This window comes from Hirundo rustica, chromosome 15, assembly GCF_015227805.2.
Source record: "Hirundo rustica isolate bHirRus1 chromosome 15, bHirRus1.pri.v3, whole genome shotgun sequence".
Taxonomy (NCBI): Eukaryota; Metazoa; Chordata; class Aves; order Passeriformes; family Hirundinidae; genus Hirundo; species Hirundo rustica.
The window spans coordinates 7,357,962-7,377,852 of NC_053464.1; the positions used below are offsets into that span (position 1 = coordinate 7,357,962).

The 19,891-nt window shown below is 36.4% G+C and overlaps 1 protein-coding gene across 3 annotated transcripts in view; it reads right to left on the minus strand.

Moving 5' to 3' along the window:
- The window catches only part of SNX29 (sorting nexin 29), a 98,392-nt gene that overhangs the window by 59,599 nt on the left and 18,902 nt on the right, over window positions 1-19,891 (minus strand). For all 3 annotated transcript variants that reach the window (XM_040079317.1, XM_040079316.2, XM_040079318.1), the window contains 4 exons: window positions 13,385-13,448; window positions 12,020-12,148; window positions 4,982-5,064; window positions 1,964-2,070 (listed from right to left, as the gene is read on the minus strand). In XM_040079317.1, the coding sequence (XP_039935251.1) occupies window positions 1,964-2,070; window positions 4,982-5,064; window positions 12,020-12,148; window positions 13,385-13,448 (383 nt within the window). The remainder of the gene's footprint in view (window positions 1-1,963; window positions 2,071-4,981; window positions 5,065-12,019; window positions 12,149-13,384; window positions 13,449-19,891) is intronic.

Here is a 19,891-nt window from a genome sequence, read left to right on the forward strand (position 1 = left end):
CTGAGAGCGGAGGGAGGAAAGAAGAAGCGTGGGGTTTGTTTGCACAAACTGCACTTGCTGCCCTGCACCCTTCACACCGGCTGCTGCCCGCAGCACGGACAGCGCAGAGAGCTCTCCTCTGCTTTTAGTCAGCTCTCAGCCTGCTGAAGCAGAGAAGTTCCCCAGACCATGCCTTTTCTTTTCTTGGAACGGATCAGCCTGCTCTGGACTGAAAACTCAGAAAAACACCAGGAGCTCACACCTGTGGCCACCGGGGCCCGGGATGTGGAATTCCAGAGCAGGAGGGACTGATAAGAGACTGGGGGAGCCGAGCTACGCCCCACAACAAGGACTCTCTCTCTCTGAATTTGCCATCTCTTCAGAACAATGAGAAGTGCCATTGTTCAATGTTATTCATTTCTTACACTTGTGAACACTTTGCTAGTTAAATGAGTAGGTTTTTTCCGCTTTTCTCAAAGGAGGTTTACCTCCCAAACTGGTTGAGGGGTTGGCGCTTGAATTTGCCTTCTAGAAAAGACCACTTCTAAAGTTTCCTCCCAAAATTTGCCCTAAATCAGGACATCTTAGTTTTATTTTGTTGTGTGGATTTTTGGTTGGTTGGTTTTTCACTCTCACCACACAAGGTAAGCACAAGTCAGGTTTCCTCAAAACAAACAAGTAGAAAATAAGGTGAAGCTTTCATCCCACAATAAACTGGGAACTGTGCACATTTAATGAAATCCTTATTCATGTTTGCAAGAATTCCCAGTCTTTGTCAGTTGTGTCCAGTCCAACCAGTGTTTACTGAGACTGACACTGCTTGCCATGCTCAGAGCCTTAAAAAAGGGTTATCTCAGGGGTTACATCCTCTTTGGAGTATGTCAAGATATTGTTGGAGCCTAAGTGCAACAGATGCAGCCCCCCTCTTCCCACTATCACTGGCAAGAAAGCTTTTCCTCCAGGGCTGTGTCACCACTGACACCGCCACAAACTCAGAAGTGTCAGCAACAGACTCCTGAGCACACAGAACAAACTGTCCAGAACAGAGGAAAGGAGTCAGAAGAACTCAACCCAAGGTAAGCATTAGGGAGAGAATTAATTTCACATGGTCCTATGAAAAAGGATAACCAAGCAGGAATGTTTTAGAAGAACTGTCTGAAGCTCTTTGATCCATGACCTGCACTTTTAGTCAACTTCATGTTAATCAGTTAATGTGGGTGTCCAATTTCAGGGTATTTTGGGCAAGAGAAAGACATAGAGAATTGTTTTACTTTTTATGAGAATGTTCTTTTAATATTTAATAGCAGATATGGGTATTAGATACTGATATTTCCTTACAATTAGATACTAAATTTCATTACGTGTGTCTTAAAAATAATTTGTATTCAAATTTAGGATGAAACCCTAATCTATCTTTTTTTTTTCCTCTAATGGATTTTACATTAATCTCAAAAATAAATCTTGCCTTAGGAACTTTTTCTAACATGGTCATACCAACAGAAGTAGTAGCTTCTATCAGTCATTTCCTTATTGCAGTATTCAATAAGCAATACAAAAATGAAACACGGTGTGCAATCGGAAACCAGCATGAAAGCACAGAAAAAGCTACAGATTTCACTATGTCCTGATCTAAAATAAAGCTCCACTGCCAACACAGCGATGCCTGTAATTAAGAACTGTAACTTACACAACACCTCAAATCTATTGTCTGTGATGATTTCGACTTCACTACCAGCAGTTAAAACCTGAAGGAACTTGCTTATTTATTTAAACCTTCATTTAAATATCAGCATATAAAAGTGTAACCCTGTTAGAAAAAATACTTTTAATTATCTGAGGTTTTTTTGGTTTTGAAGAAAAAAAATCAGATTTATCTTTTACATTCCTGAGGGAAAAAAAAAACAACTAAGCAAAGAAACTATTTAAGCTTCAAACCTTGTTTTACAATTACTGTTCCATAAAATCTGTGCAGTACAAACTTTACCTCAATCAATTTCCTTTCATAAGAGCTGGCCAGTTCCTCATTGTTCTCTACTTGCTTTTGCTCTGGAATTGTAAATTCACCATCAGTGCTCCAAATGTTCGGCAAAGCTGTAACAGAGAGACACCTCGAATTAAAAATTTAAATTTTTACATATAAACATCCAAGACAGCCTGTTTAGAAATAATAGCTCTACAAGAAACGGTTATTAAAAACATTGGGACAGACCATAACATTAAACACTAATAAAGTACCAAAATACAGATTCTGCGGGGACCTTTTTTTGTAAGAAATATTTAGGCTGGAATCTTAAAAGTAAAAAATGTAAACCAAAAGCATTTGGCTGTTCTGTGACTACAGTTGTCTAGTATATGTAGTACCTGCAATTCCTGCCCAAAGTCTATTAAAACAAAGCTTACACTTCTCTTTTAAGCCTTTTTTTTTTTTTTAACTGGGCTTCCCAAATATCATTTCATGTAACTTGCACAGACTGCTTACGTATTATAGAAATGACAGAAAATAGGGCTGAGAATGAACATTTCATACTTCGTCCAGTACTTCATGATTTTGCATCAAGCAGAATCAGCTGGAGTTATTCCACTCTTGACAGCTGTCTAATTTCTTCCTAAAGACTTCCAAGAAAGGGAGATACTATGCTTCCCTGCACAACCTATTTAAATTTAAGTATCTTCTCACAAAGGTTTTCCTGATAGCTAATCAAACTTCCTTCACCTGCCATGTCAGCCCATTACTTCTTTTATCTGCAGTGAATGAAAACTCCAGATTATTCTATAACTATTCCCAGCGATCATTTATGGATTTGAAGATCACTTTAAGGCCTATTCTAAGTAAATCTCCTCCAAGTTACACAAAATCCAATGCAACTTTTCCTCATAGCTCATGGATTTCTAAGAAAATAAGTTAACACATAAAAGTAAAGCCCTAATAGAAGTTGATTCCACCATTCTTCAAAATCCAAACTATATATACAACCACTGTAGGGCAGATAGGAGAGACCGCAATTTATCTGACTAAATATTCTTGAGCCTTGGAATGGATTTTTGCTTTGGGGAAGAATTTAGAAGGTTATTATTATTTAAGTGAATTTAAAAGCTATTTTAAGATCTTTTCCTTGTAAATGTTGCTTCAAGTTCTTCAGCCGGACTTCTAAGATCAGCATTTTTTTATAAATATCCTATCTAAGCAGGTTTAAAAAATGGTACAGAGCCAACTCCTGCTGATGGCTGAGAAATCAAGATGCTCATTTATTAAATATTTAAATACCAATATCCAACAGCCCAGGCTACAGCAGTGATCACTCATTTTGAAAGCTGATAGTTCTGACTTTTGGGTAATTTATTTATAATCGCATTGCTGAGTGGGGTTTTTTGGCCTCTTTACGTCTCCACAAGGCAAAGTATCAAGCTGAGTTTCATTTATTATTTTAGGAAACAATTTAAAAGCCATACTCAATAGCATTTGATCTGATTATTGTAGCTAACATGTAGAGTCTTCATTATTTATAGTGATAAAAATAACATCAGAAGTCCAATTTATTCTGACTCTTTCAAAACAGAGTCACAGAAAAATGTGTATTCTAAAATCTACAATGCATTTAAAACTTTTCTTTTCATACCATTCAGAAGATTAATTATAATTAAAATTACTCATTACATATACAAACCATGGGTGTAATAGTTTTTATAAATGTGGTAAAAGAAAAAACTCCTTTTGTTTCACTCCTTTTTTGTAGCGAGTTCTCAGGGATTATTTACATGCTTATGTACGTGGAGTCAGAGACCCCAGTACTACTAAAATTTCACCTAAATTTTCAATGGCAGCTAAGGAAAAAAATTTAGTTTTATAAAAATTCAGCATGCAAAGTTGGACTGTAAGAAAAATTTATTATAAATATTGCATGTAGCTGCAATTTATTCTGCTCACTAGTAATAAATATTATAGAAAATTACTGTGGATTGATTAAATATCTTTCCAGCATAAAGCATACATGTGTTCATTTTTAGAAATGTTGGTACTGTTCCATCCCACTTTTTCATCTATAAAATCTGACCATCCTACTCAGTTTCTATTCTTATCACTCACTAATCTGCATAATTTTAACACAGTGGAATATAGCTAGCCTAGGAACATTTTTTTTCCCCTTTTCCTATAATTATACTCTTCATGGAGACTGTCACTACCTAATGAAGGATAATTTCTGCTATTATAGGAAGCCTAAGCCATGCTTTTCGTGAATAATTCTTAATATGAATCACTACACTCCAGCAAAATCGGAAGTAAAAACATGTGTTCTCACTAACAAATATCCTTTTAGGGATGAATGAAGCTTTGAAACTCCAGATAAGTACAGTGGCTAACCCTTAAGAACAGTAGTATTCATTCATACAGCCATTTATACGACTGAAATATTCACAATTTAAAAACTTAGAAAGGTGGTGCCAATTTCTGAAAATCCCCCTCAGCTCTCTGAACCCTTCTGTAATGAGTGGAAATCCAGGTCCCAGCAGGAGGGGATTTAGAATCAGGACATTAATTCAGCCCCTCATGGATGCTTCTATCACGGACCACAGAAGACAAACAGGCAAAACTGCTGGTAACTTCAATCATTTTCTTTCAGATATAAAATCTGCTCATTACTACCCAGTACAGAGTCTATTTCAAACAGTCTGCAAATACTGATCTCCAAAACAATAGCATAATCTGGAGATACTACATTTATTTTTATATTCCAGTATCACGTTAATTCACTGATTTTTATTTAAGTTAAATTTTCATCTGACTGCTTTTTCTGGATTTCTTACAGAAAAAAGTAAGACCACCTCAACTACCAGAAAATTCTCTGTAAAAATGAGTATAAAAATCTACATCAGTATTTTTCTAAAAAGGAAAATATATCAAAGATGTTATTTTCACTTTTGGGAGATATTACTCCCTCAATGGCAGCATACAGAAAAACAAACCCTGCACATGGATTCTTTCCCCCCTTCATTTTATCCTTACCTTCCACTGTTTGACCTTCTCTTCTGAGCATCTGGACAGCTCCTACATACTTCTTAAGCTGCACCTTTAGCACCTCATTTTCTCTATTGATCAAAAAAACCCCAACAGAATAAATAAATATTATTGTTTTCTCAAAATAGATGAAAATTCCTTCTCAACAGAAACAGACTCACTGTAATAATGAGCTTTACCTAAGTTGTGTCACCATGATGCAAGGAAAAAAACCCAAACTTAAACATTAAATAATTCATCAACAGCAGAATAGCAGGAAAATTAGTTTTCCAGGACCATATAAACACATCAATGAAACAGATTATCTCATAATCAAACAATTTCCAATCATTGTTTAGGTTAGATTTTCTATACTATTGTATACTGATGGCAAACAAACTACATAGTCTATCTAAATCAACCATCAACTAAAACATAAAGATAGGATTCTACACAAGGAAATTCAGAATGGCCAATGTAAAATGAGACCATTATTTTACTAGTTTACATCTAATTGCAAGCAAATAATAATTCAGCTTTAGAAACAGGCTTTATCATTGTAAGAAAATGGCAGCACTTCAGCAACAATATTCAAGGCAAAAATTTCCACAAACCATTCCTAAATGAAAACCATAGGACAAGAAATTCAGGTAATCCCTTCAGCTGTCACATTTCAGTGCCTGTGCCTGTCTCACTTCTCTTTGGAGTGTACAAGAACTCAAACCAGGTACTACCATGGCTCCACTTAACAACATTAAGCACCTTAGCTTATATTTGGGCAGAGATAAAAAGGACTCCAACTGATTGATTTTAAACAAAGGTGACAAAATTACTATAAGAAAATTCAATTATCTGTCTAAGCCCATTCAGTTAAGCGAGTACGACTGAAATGTTTTTATCGAAGAAATGTAACAAAAATGTGTTTCCAGATTGTGAATTCAAACAACCTTCACTCTTCTTTAAGAAAATATGGAGGTAGAAATATGTAGGTGCCACAAATGCAGCACAACACACAGAAAACCCCACAAGCCTTTAGAGAGAGGAGGAAATTTGGGGCAGCCAAGGCCGTGCTCCAGGCACTATGGAACCTCAACATGGAACACAGCACAGAAAACTGGAAATAGATGATACACCAAAAAAATGGCACTTTATTAATTGGAATTTATTTAAGAATTAGAAATATCCAAAAAGCCTGTAAGCATGTTTGATGGCCCTTCTCACAGACATACACACACACACATAAAATACACATATTTATATATACACACACACAAACTGCTGCTGTGAGCAACGCTTCACTGCTCCTGCAAGGAGCCTTGACTGGCACAATATTCCAATTCCTATGGATTCCAGTTCAGCTTGCTGAACTTTGTTACCTCAATTTTATTCAGCATTTTAGTAGGAGGTTGCTAAATAATTGAGAAGCTATTGATTGCTCGATGATCGAATTTTAAGAGTCCTTGATGATTTTACGCATTTGATGATATTTTTCATTTCTAAGACTACCAAGAACAAATCAGGTTTTCCACCAGAGATAGATGCTGATATTCAGGGAAAGGGAAGAAAAAAACATTAAAAACACAGTTTAATCCTATATACCCTATTAAAACAAACTTAAATAATTAATTAATGAAAAAATTCTATGACAGCTAAACAAAAAGGTTTCTCACCAGAACTGTAAGACTGTCTGCATGAAAATAACTGTGTACAGTTACAAGTTACTGTAACTTATGAAATAACCACCTCATTTCTACATATGAGAACAGACTCAGTACCTTCTGTCAGTACTGTGACAGCATTTTAAAAAATCCATTTTTTACTACTGTGTCTTAAAATTGACTTAAATTTTACAGATGAAGTTGAGAAAGACTTTAATTCACTTAAGGTTTTTGATACAAGACTGAAATTCAAAGCAGGATACTATGGCCCAGTCACAATTTTTTAATATCCTTTTTTTCAGGTTATTACTTCTCATTCTTTGACATCTCTTTCCCATCAGTACTATTTAGCTGGATTTCAAAGAGGGCCCATCCTGATGTATATGAATTTATACAGTTCTTTTAATCAGAGCATATTTAAGAAACAATTGGTAAGCACTCATTAAAAAGTCTTTAATGAGTTCAAGAGGCATTTTATCAGAAATATTCCTAACAAGTATTCCACAGGAGGAGAAATTCCTGTCCAGGAGTTAAGGGTCCAGTCTGCAGACTGAAGGATATTAAATGCTTTTGTGTGCAGGCCCTGCTGCAGTGTTTCCAAACTGCAACACCTAACCTAAGCAGAACTGTTCACCTGGTACGAGCCCAGAGATCAACACAATGTTTTCAGCATCGTTAAAGTGCTCCAAATAGTTCCACATTTTGTGCTGAAGAATAAGCAACAAGATTGTAAGTACAAGTTGAAGCGTAGAGAGGAAGGAAAAAAAATGAAAAAAAAAAATCAGGATGAAATAGCCAGGAAAACAAAGGCAGAACTGCACCACTAACAGCACATCCTTCTCCAAAACCACCATTACAACAAATTTTCCTGCCTGATCATTTCTTCCATTTAATAAGCTGAAAGACAGATGGTAAAATGAGCTGATATAGGGGAAAATGACAATGATAGAGGATGACAATGTAGCGTTCCTCCAAGTTACTCTTTTTGCTCAAATAGCACAGCTCTAGTGAGTGTTGTTGATTAAGCTTTATAGCATATGTATACAGGAATGATCAATTATATACTAAATGTAAGTTGTCAAATACCTTCAATTCCCTGCCTAATTTTGAATCAAAAATAATGATACTTCCTCTCTATTTTTTTATTTAAAAATTAGCATTTAAGGAAACCCTGTCTGAAATAAAATCAAAACTTCTGTCTGAATGGTAATATTTTCAGCAGCATAAAGCAAGTTTGCATTTAGGAAACACGTACTTGCCTGTTTTGCACCCACTGAACGAACATATAGCATTCAGTTTTTGTTGCAGACAAAGAGGCCTTATAGGACTTTATTTTCTTAAATCTTAATAGAAAAAAAAAAAGAAACAGACCCAAATAAAACTGCACCACACATGTACTTCTTGAAAAGGGCTTCTGTGAAATGAGCACGGTAAGAAAAGAATTTGAAAAAGTGTAATTTCTCATGTATCCCAAGTATAGTGGCCTGAATGTAATTAAGTTTCTGGCACAAATATCAGATTCTAGCAAGTGCTTTCTCTGAAGCTCACTCCAGAAAAGTGTCTTATCCCTAAATTCAGCATTGTGAAAAATTAAAGAAAACAAAACAAACAAACAAACTACGAGAATCCAAGAGATGTCTATGTTTTGGTTAAAAAGTTAACATTTTTAGGAAATACTCTAAAAAGGTATAAAATATCCAAATAATAAAAGAACCTGCAGGAATTAAGAATTAATTGAAATAAACATCCTGCTACAATATATAGAATCTAAAGCAGGGGCTGAGCTAGAGGACTTCAAAGATGCCTTCTAACCTGAATGATTCTACTATTAGGAGATGCAGGATCACAGTTAATTGTCATCAAATACATTCAAAGAAGGAAAATTCAAATTGTTACTCATAGAAGTGAAATTGAACTGCATACAATATAATGAGATTACATAATAAAACCAATCTCCAGAAAAAACTGTAACAAGGAATAATGTGCTAAACTTAACTGCTTGTCATGGGCTGGGGCTGTGGCTGAAGCAGGGCCATCACTGAAACCTTTTCCCTGCCTGGGGGCTCACTCAGAGATAGAGGCTGGGTGCTTTTCACTTTGTTTAGTTCTTCCCCTTCCTCCTCCTCAGGCTACAGCTGCTTCTTCTCCTCCTGCCCTCCTTGATGCCCTGCTGCCAAATATTCTTCCTCATCCACTTCTTCCTCCTGCTCCTTCTAGGAAGCTCCTTTGTCCCTTACTAAATGGACAATACTTCCACTTCCAGTATTTTTTCTCATGTATAGGAGCTACTGATGACTTCTGACATGTCACCAACTAACTAACCAAGAGGAAAATGTCATTTAATATAGGAATATTCAAATTAGTTTTCACAAGCAGGAACAAGAGATATTTTCTCCTCTCTCTAAGAAGCTGCTCAAGGGAAGCAATGGAATAATTTCAAGAGGTACCACACATCATTTCACCCATCACTGAAGGGCTATGGCTGTGAAAGAAGAGCTGTAAAAGAGAGTAACAGAAAATGCCAAATCCAAAAGCAATGTGGTTTAAGTAATACAGACAGTAGATAGAGGAGGCATATTAGGTCTAGAATCTAGAGTAAACAGGAGGTATGTAGAAATGTAAGATAAAGTAGAGCCAAATTCTCATCCCCCATTTCCCCACACAGTGCATTTTCATCTTCTCTATCTGCTTTTCTTGCTACAAAGCCTGTCCTTTGTAATATGCTTTCCTCCAACATTGCTGAATATAGTCTAAGAATATGCAATCTGAGATTATCCAATTTCACAGTCAACTTCAATAAATTCCTTTGCCTTGCAAAGGGATGTAATAGTATTCCACACAGAAAAGAAGAATCTCAATTAAAAAAACTTTAGTATTGCCAAGAAGTCACTGGCACAATACGTCCATGCAATTTGAGAAAGGTTCATGGACAAGAACAAAAAAAAAACAACAAAAAGCCCCCAAAACAACATTATACTAGAGGGACTACTGAATGTATTCTATCAGAAGACTAGCAAATAGATTGAACCTGAGCCTGCTCCTTTTGGAACAACACAGCAATTATGAAAGAGCTATTCAAGAATTTCACATGGAACAATGAGATTACCACTACTTGCAACTAAGCAGACCTAAGATTTCTTCCATTTTTCAAAGAGAAACTGGGAAACCTGGAAAAAATGTCTCTCAGTAAACTAGCATTTTGTCTAGGAGGCCAGAGACACTTAGGAGAGTCCAGGAGAACAGTTGAATAATTGCAGAATTTCCAGAAGCCATCATTTCAGCACTGACTGATGTGTCACTGAAATTTGTGTTCTCAAAGCCTTCGGGAAGCTATTTATGTCAAATTCTTCAAAAGAGCTTTGGGGACACACATAAATATCAGCTCTCGTGATCTGAAAAATATTCATTCATCAAATCACAACAGTCAGATTGTTACTGAGTGATTTCCCTTGCCTTAAAATATTCAAAACATTACAACTGAGGAAAATATTCTACTCTGGTCATGTGATCAATTGTTTTCAAGGGAAACAGATTTCGCTACTTCAAAATATCTGAAACTTAAGTTTCCTCTTACTCACCTAGTGTATTATGCAGCACTTACAAAGCAATTCCAAACTTTTTGTTACTTCCAAATCTTTAGATAATTTAGCTTGCTCAACTTCTTGGTGTAAAACACTATTTATTTTAAAAATTTACTACTCTTATTATTGCAGCAGCATCACCTACAGCATACAAAGTGAACCAACAAAAAATTAGAAAAAAAGCCTATATACCAAAGAAACTAGTCACAAAGTATCTTATGTTAGGATGTCAGAAAATGAGGTAAAATGAATCATTAAAGAAATGCCTCCCAAGTCCAAAGTAACTGGTGACACATGAATTTATCACGCCTCAGCAGCTCCCAACACTGTTTTTATCACATGACAAGGCAAATTGACTTTCAGAAGAGCAATTAACACAACACACCCATATAGCAATAAGAGGAATTACACAGACTTGTTTAAAAATACCTCATTAGACTAAGTGAGCATCTTTTCAGGTCTGGTTATAAAAGCTTCTTTCTCTTCTTTAAAGAGGTATGTGCATAACAAATATCTGATTCACCCATATGTCACTGCAAATTCTAAAATCGTGGGGGAAGTGAGTCAAAGAAACATGAATATACAGCTCCTATAACCTGAAAAATGAATATTAAATGATGAAGTATTTGCATTGTCTCTATTGCCTTACAGCACATGAACGTCAAACCCACTTATTCAGCTCTCTCCCTCCCTCAAAGCAAGTAGTTTGGTTTGACGTGTCATCAAAAGCAGAGTTAGTAGTGTCCTAAATACCTTTATTTTTAAGAAAGCTTTATATTTATCATTTTCAAATAGGCAATAAAAAGCTTAAAGGAATCTCCACTGTGGTACTTTGTGATTGACACTACACACACTCTGCCTGTGCATGCAGAAAACAAACACCTCTCTCTGCGTAAGGCAGATTATTTAACTCCTGGATTGTTTGTTGTTTACTATATACATGAATCACCCCCAAGATCTTACACATCATGGTTACTCTAGAGCTTATTTTGAATTGTAAGAAGCAAATCACACTTCAAAAGTCTTCCTTAAACTGAAACCCATTTAGACAAGGAGAGGGTTAAAATTCTTTCCATTTCACCGTAGCAGAAAGTCAAGCTGAGGGCAACTCAATACTGGGGCCAAAGCTGTTTAACACCTTAACATCACCTGGATGCTGGGCCAGAGCACACCCTCAGCAAGGTCACAGACAACACAAAACTGAGGAGCAGAGACACTGCGTGGCTGGGCTGCCATCCAGGGGGACAGGGACAGGCTGGAGAACCGGACTCAGAAATACCGTCAAGTCCAACAAGAGTAAATCCAGAGTCCTGCATTTGGGGAGAAATAGCTCAGGACACCCAGGCAATGCTAGAGGGCTGGCAAACAACTCTGTGGAGGAGGATCTGGGAGCCCTGAGGGACAGGCACTGAGCACAGGCCTTCAACACTCCCTCCACAGCAAAGTAAGCCAAGAGCAGCCTGGACCCCACTAGGAACAGCACTGCCAACAAGTCACTGCCAACAGCGCTGCCCAAAGGGGCTGGGGAGTCTCCATCTGTGCAGATATTCAAAACCTGACTGGAAATGGTCCTGAGAAACCTGTTCCAGCTGACCATCCTGGAGCTGTGGCAAAAACAGCTGCACCACTTCAGAACTTGGTACTCGCCTGTCGATAATGCTTCGCAACAGCTGTTGCTTGCAATAGAATTTTTAGTTCAAAATCACTTCTGTTCATCTGCAAACTTAGCTACTTGAAAGTGAATTCCCTTATATACAGACTGTTGTTGCCCTGCAGTCACTTTTTGAGACATTTTCAGCACTTCTTACCGTGCCAAGGCTTGGACTTTTGCAGCATGGCGCTCTTCTTGCTCTGCCATCTTCCTTCTGCAGTTCTCCATCTCCTGCCTCAGCGCTGCAGAATGCTCCATCTCTGCATCGAGCAGATTTCGCAGGGATCTGCAGGAAGGCAACAGCCTCTCTTTACAACACTGCACGCCCTACCTGGTAATTAGAGTATACTCTAAGAATCACAGAGGAGGTTGCCTGAATGACACCACTGATGTCACCCTAAAATGTCATTATTCAATTTAACAAATTCACCTGATTTGATTATACAAAGATATGAAAAGCTACAAAGAAAAAGCAGTTGCAAATGCTTACTATTAAATTGTATCACTGTCTTGTCAACAAACCCAAAGCACAACCCATTATGGGATCTATTGTACCAGCATGCAGAAAGAAATTTTTTTAGAAAAGCTTGTAAGCTGTTTTGAGTACTTCAGTGCAAGTCCATACATCTTGGGAATAATCTATAAGCAATATATTTATAGCAAGACAGGCAGGGCTCTTGCCTCTGCCAAGTGCACTGCCACAGACCTCTGTGAAAAACCCTTGATGAGATAGCAAAGGTCAGCATGATGCATAATGGTAAAACCCAAAGCATCCCAGTCCTTCTGCCAAAAAAGCCCACAAAGCTGAATGAGGCAGTAACTTGCAATTATGGGAGTGGGAAGATTAGGAGGAAGGAAAATAGGATCTGTTGGTAGGCTCAGCATTAAAAAACCCAAAATACCTACCTATAGGAAAATATGAATTACCAAAATAGCCCTACTAAAGCATTGAATACATTTGTATTTTCATTCATCTAATGATGTGTTTCAATAAACTAAATAAATACAAAGTATATTTGATGGGATTTTATATAAGCAACTGATAATTTCTACATTTACATCATCATTTTGCCCCAAGTGAACATAAAGACAATCAGAAACAAAAGTCACTTTCAGCATTACATTGCCAGCCATCCTACATCACTTCTTCACCAGAAGGGAAAAAACAGAAATTTTTTGAGTATTTGTATTAGGAGTAACTTTTGCTTATTTGGAAAGCTATCTAAAGAGAGCTTCAGAATCCTCTGGCTATAAGGTCTGGTTTTGAAAAAACTACAACTGCAAAGCTCCCAAGGTAAAAACAGTTACCTGATTCAAAAGCAAAAAGTTGCCCTCAAAACACTATTCTCCAGTATCAACATTTAAATAGTGAATTATTAAGTTAACCTTTCACAGAAAAAATAATATATCAAAAAGGTTACATAAATATTGTGTATAGCTTTACAGAAAGGACAGCTTCTATTAGAGAACAGATTTTTTTTTTTAAATTACAGTCCCTCTTGACTAAAAAAAAGCAAACTACCTATTCTGCTCTTCCAGTTCATCCTTTCTATTCATCATGGCCACGATAGCTTGACGAAGTTCATCTAAGAAAAAGGAACAAAAAGGATTAATGTCTGTGTACATTTTTGCTCATTTCAGATCTAGAAGTCATGTACACAGGCAGCACACTTAAGATGATGCCGACACCATTTGCTATGCAGCAAAGCACATAAAAATGCTCTTAATCTCACCACTAATTCGAGCAATCTTTCAAAAGCGTTGTTATTTAACACCGCATCAGAAGTATTGATCAAATCAAATTAGTCTGCATCTGGCTTTAATACAAATGTTTACAAGTGAGCCTGTGGTTGCAGCTGTTTTGTTTTCACCACAGATGTAGGGCAGAATGCACCTCTTCACCACATGCCTATTAATGAGACACACTGGTACTTGTTCAGCTTCTCCAAAATGCTTCTTCTGGCTGTAAATCCTGACACAGGAAATAACTGCTACAGGGAGATGGGAGTAGAGATAACGTCACTGCTTCCTCATGGCTTTGCTTCACAAGTTCAGCCCTAAAGATGATGAGATCTCTGAACCTTGTCATTTCCTATAAAATGCTAGTTTTCACAAATACCTTAAAAATACTTTCTGTCATTAAATCAAGAATAAAAATTTTTAAAACAAACCAACAAACAAAAAAACTGACAGAATTTTAGAATTTTTAATGTCCTTTGGGTTAGGTTTAACATGATACCAGAACAGCCAAATACCATACAGAAAAGTGTCAGTTCAAACAATTTCATTAATAATTTCACGTATATTAATCAATAATTTTACGAGTGCTACAAGGACACAATTATATTAAACCATCCCTCCCAACATTTAAGTGAAATGTGTATATATAATACATCAGCAAACTCTGTTCTGCAAGTATTCAATGCAGATGCCAGTAAATTCTGTTTGCTTTCACTGAAAACATACTAATGGAACAGGTATTACTTGATTTCTTCAAGCAAGCAAAGCCATTGGACAACCTCTTTCCCCTTTACATTCAGTTCACAGAATTACCTATATCTTTCTTAATATTTACTATAATTACAGAAGTTTTTGCCCATTTAACAGAAAACATTGTCCTATGGGCCAGATAGAGTCTGACAAACTCTACTAGTGGATAAAATGTAAAAGATTTTATTATGCCAACCAAACATATCAGTCAATGCTGCAGACATCATGATTTACATCATAAAATGTAAAAGATTTTATTATGTCAACCAAACGTATCAGTCAATGCTGCAGACATCGTGATTGCAATCTGGCTTTGGTAACATGCAGATGAACCCCTGCCCTACAGGACTGCAGGGCTCAGCAGTGTTTCTCGTATCGTTTGAAAGCAGCCAACCCAAATTTCTTCATGCGAGATTTTTTCCAAGACATTCCTATGTCTCTGGCCAGGGAGAAAGTAGATGATCACTTTTCTGCCCATTCCATAATATCAATATTACACGTTAAGAGCTAAATTACATTAGCAAGAAACATTTCAGTAGGTCATTAGAGGGAGTTTGCACTTCATTAATTCAGCATAGAAAGAATAATTAGTTTTCTTGAGTAACTTAGCATATCTTATGCAACCCTAAAAAAAAAAAAAGAAAACAGAAATCTTGTAGAAAAACTGGAAGTGAAATAGTGAAATTTCTGGGTATTAAATACTAGCACAAGGGACCACAATCCATCAGCCTATCTGTGAAATAAACAATTGCCCTAGGGATGAAGAAAATTGAATAATCCAGGAAGCGTTAGAGTGTCATACAAATAAACAACACAAGCAAAAGGATCCACAGTAAGCTTTCTGTACAGTAACAAAATAAAGATCTTGAACTATAATGTTGAATTCAGAATCCTCCTCAAGAATACATCAAGCCAATGGCATTTTAAATATTTTAAGTGTGCCATTAAAATATGATAGTGCACGATCAACAAGTAGGTGCTGTTATGTCTCTAGCTCTGAATAAATTAAAGCTGTTGCTGCTCAGACACGGCTCTGCGCTTGCACAGGGTGCCCACTCTGCACCAATCGCCTGTGTGTGGACTCAGTGTTTTAATGTGTACTGATTTATTAACATTTATACAGCTAAGCTATTATAAATTGTCTTCATTATTTCAATTTCACCAGCCTATTCAAATTGTCACCTTAACTTGCATAATAACTTAACCTTCTCCTTATTCCATCCGGAATCTTCTGCATGAGTTGAGACCTGAAATCCCTTTTTTTCTCACTCCCCTCTCCGCCCCCCCCACACAAGCAAAGCACAAAAGCAAGATTCTGCTACAGACCAGGGTTTGCACAAAAGAGGAAGAAAAAAAGCCTCTTGAAATAAAAATTCAAATTGCTTATTTATTTCCATTTGCCTCATTTTTCTGAGAGTCATGAAATTGACAATACTATAGAGACACAACAAAGCAGAAACTCCAAATTTCATTATCACATATAGGGCAAAAATCAATGCTTAATTTAGGACGACAAATGCAAACGCATTTCGTACTCGGTATTTCTTGCTAATTTAGCTCAATTACAGGTACCAGTGGAGGTGTGGATGAAAGCATCAACACAAACCACCAGTCTGGGCTGAGACCAGAACTCCAAGACGACTGATCCAGCCCATGCCTTCCTGAGCAGCAGCATTGCTCCATGGCTATAGCTCTGCTGTTTCTTCTTGAAGTGGTGAGTACTAAGGAGTCATACTTTCTAGAAATTACTCGAAACAAACACAAGAACTATACAATTTATCATAAACACTTTTTTAACCTCTCTGTCCATTGCAAATACAAAAGAGTAAAGCATTATTAGTGTAATTAAATGAGTAAAAATTTACCAAGAAAAAAAAATCAGAAACCTTAATTTCACATCTTTTGAAGCAAGCAACTGAGCAGAACTAAAAGGAAACCATCGTATTTAATTCAGGTATAATATTTAAAACTTACAAAAATTTTAATTTCTTACTTTCACTTACGCTTCCTGAAAAATTTCATCAGCACGTCAGAGCAGTCAGCTGAACGCAAAGGAAATGCCGTATCCTACACTGCAGCAGGTTCCCTTCAAACCTGCCAGAACATCCCCAGTTCATCAGCTTTTGTCTGTCTGTTACACTTGCCTCCAAGATGAGAGTATGATCATAACCTAATTTTTCCAGCAGACTTATGTCTCATACATTGTGTGGGTTAGAAAAGGGAATAAATTAAAAAAAAATGTCAGGGTTGCAGCAGCAACCATAAATTTGGCATTTTCTGACTTTTGGACTGTGCAACCTCAATCTTTCTCTCCCCTTTTTATTTTTTTTTTTTTCTTTTTTCTTTTTTTTAAATAAAACAATGGACAATGGCCAAGTATTCCTACTTCAGTAAAGCGTTTGATGTTAGATTTTATGTCCTACATCTGAGCTGTTTCGTGCTTGATGACATTTATGTTCTGTAAAGTAATATTAATGAAAGGCAATACACTACTGTTATCAAGGATCAGCATTCAACACCAACATATCTAGAAGTGATAACCTGAGTTCCATAAAGACAGAGATAAGACAATACTTAGTGAAGTTTTTCCTAAGAGACAGTTTTGCAACAACTTGAAAAAAGAATTCCCATGCACAAATCAAAAATTCTAAACCATTCTTTATCAGCAAAAAAAAGATAATATAAAAATCCAGTAATTAACTAATTAAATTTTTCATAACAAACCTCACTTTTCCAAACACTAACAATATTCTTTTATTGCTGCAATTAATCTGTGGTGCCTAATTACTCATGAAGTGAATATTTGCTCTAAAACATTCCATACTTCATGCAAAATCTAGCTTCTAGAAAGCTTTCGTAAGGTCACAGAGCATTAAATACATAATGCTTTGAGAAACACCTGCCAGTTTCCAGCAACCTCCAGAAAAGTCATAAGTTTCACAACTCTTCTGCTATTTAGCCAAAGATTGGAGAAGTATGATTTGCAATCACCTGTTGTGAAAAATGAGCTGTGAGTGAAATCATCCCTCAGAGTACACAAGGTCATGCAGCCTCCTCTGCAATCCTGCAGATAGAATATCAGGGTGGGCTGGGAGCAGTTTACAGGAATCTCTATTTTTTATTTTCATGAGTGAAAATTTACACAGATATTTTCAGAGACAAATAAGACTTCCAGCAGACTAGTTACATCTTAAATCAGAAGTCTGACCTTTAAAGACATAAAGAGCTTGATGGTCCCTAAGATGCCTACATGAACACTGCTTTTTAAGGCTTAATTTAGTGCTCAAGAACCTTGTAAATATTATCCTGTCACGTCACTATTCACAGGACAAATTTTAATAGGAAACAAATTGTGTTGGCCTTTTACCGTATAGAAGGGTCCTGGTGAAAACCAAGTCTGTAAACTGCAGTTTTCCTCTCCCTGATGAAATACAAACACCCTCCCTTTACAGCTGTGCTTCCAAAGAAGACACAAGAATTTATTATCTGCCAGTGACCTGTGGCAACTGGGTAACAGAACAGGTCAGCAGCTATTTAGAGGACACAGAAAGTACAAAAACATACACCTTATTCACTTACACAACCACAATAAAAACATAACATGGAGGTTTGATTACTCAGTGAAGTTCTTCAGTGATCATGAAATGCTCGGGGATTGCTCAAGAATATATGAAAAAAAATGGAATTATATACAATGTAACAACCTTTCCTAACCTTTGTGGTTAAGCTCAATATTAAAAACTGAAGAAAATTATAGTGAAAAAACTAAATTACCAATTATTTCCTAAAAATAGTACTGTAATAAAAGAACCTCATAAAGAAGAACACAAGTAGCATCCTTCTAAAATGAAAGTTTTGGAACTTACTTTTTTTCTACTGCAAAAACAAAATTGGGAGAATCGTGCTATTAAGACAGATTGTGCTGGTGAAAAACAATGCTGAAAATACAATCTTCCAGTAGAAACTCTTGAAACAGTGTTTGTGATTCAAGTACAATAAGATTAAGACAACTTTTTTAAAAACTGAAACATAGTAGAGTAGATGCATAAATGAAAACTTCTGACCAGCTTAACTCTTTATAAATTTGGTTATGACAAAACAATCTACAAAGCACGGCCAGTTTTCAAATTATGCCTGACATAAACACAAATCTCTGGGGATTTCTCTTGAGTAATATTAGTGTTTTTTGAGATGTATCTGCTGCTAAGTTAACCTATACCTTACAAATGCATGGGACATAACTCAGGAAAATAATTTAAAATGGCAGAAATTTTAAATTATAGCTTTTCATAACATAACTTTCTAGTCTGCATATCAAGAGAAGTAAGAAAAGTTTACTACTATACTAATAGGTTGGAACAAAATCAGGAACAGAATATCATCTTTAAAAAATCCATTTCAGGCTTTGTCTTCAGAAGTAAGAAGCACAAAAATCCGGTCACTGGAGACCTCACAGCTTTTCTCACTGCACTACTGCATTCCATTTTTCTTGCCTGATGTGTTAGAATCAGTTGCTATGCAACCAAGCTATAAGCCTCAGCATTTAATAATTCTTTTGCTAATTGCAATAGAGAGAAAGAGCTTCAGGGTCTGACTTTGTCATAGCACTGAAAATGTACAACCAAAACCAACAAATTTGAAAAAAGCATTTTTATTCAACATACCCAGGATCATCCATTATAAAGGTATTCACTAATTCCATAAACGTATAGTCAGCTGAATTTTAATTAAAATTATGATTATTTACTAGGTGTTCTACTGGCTTTATAGATGGGTTTGACATGCTTCCCACCCTTCCTTTCACCAAAGCCTTCTTTGAACTGGGAAACTAATGATAGTGTGCATGCTTCTGTTGATCCTGTGTTCTCATTTCATTTACGAATTGCTAAGTATTGAGAACTGAAAACCTCCGGATTTTCTTTCTATTTTATAGCTGTCTTACCTACACTGGGAAATAACTGAGCAACTGAAGGAGACCAACTGCGGCCCCTGCTGGTACCTGCCTCCCCTACAAAGAGCAGAATCAACAGTGCAGGGGCACCAAAAACTGCCCTGTGCAACTCTCTGAGAAATAAATAAGAACAAAAGGATGTCATAGGGACAACATTAGCAGAGAATATCTGTTGGAGTCCAGGGCAAATATCCAGTGACCAAAGCATCACTGCTGCTAATAACAGTAAGTCCATTCCACACTTCAATTATGGCTCCTAGAAGTCTCAAATTAGTTTGCCACTTCATTACGTACTTTGCAAGAAAGGATTTTTCAGCTTTTTTTAGTCAGAGGACCAGTGCCAGAGCCTGAAACACTGCCCAGTGAAAATGCTTGTTTTATCTCCTTTAACACAGGTTGATACAGCATTTGAATATAACTTTAGAAAATGAGATTAGAGTATCTTAAGATTTCATTCATTTTGATGATTGCATGAATCAATTGCAGAAAAGAATCTTGGCTGCATCACTTCTAACTTCCCAAATGTCATAATTTAAAACTTGTACATATTGAAATTTATAAGAAGAAACAAACACACACCCAAGAGCT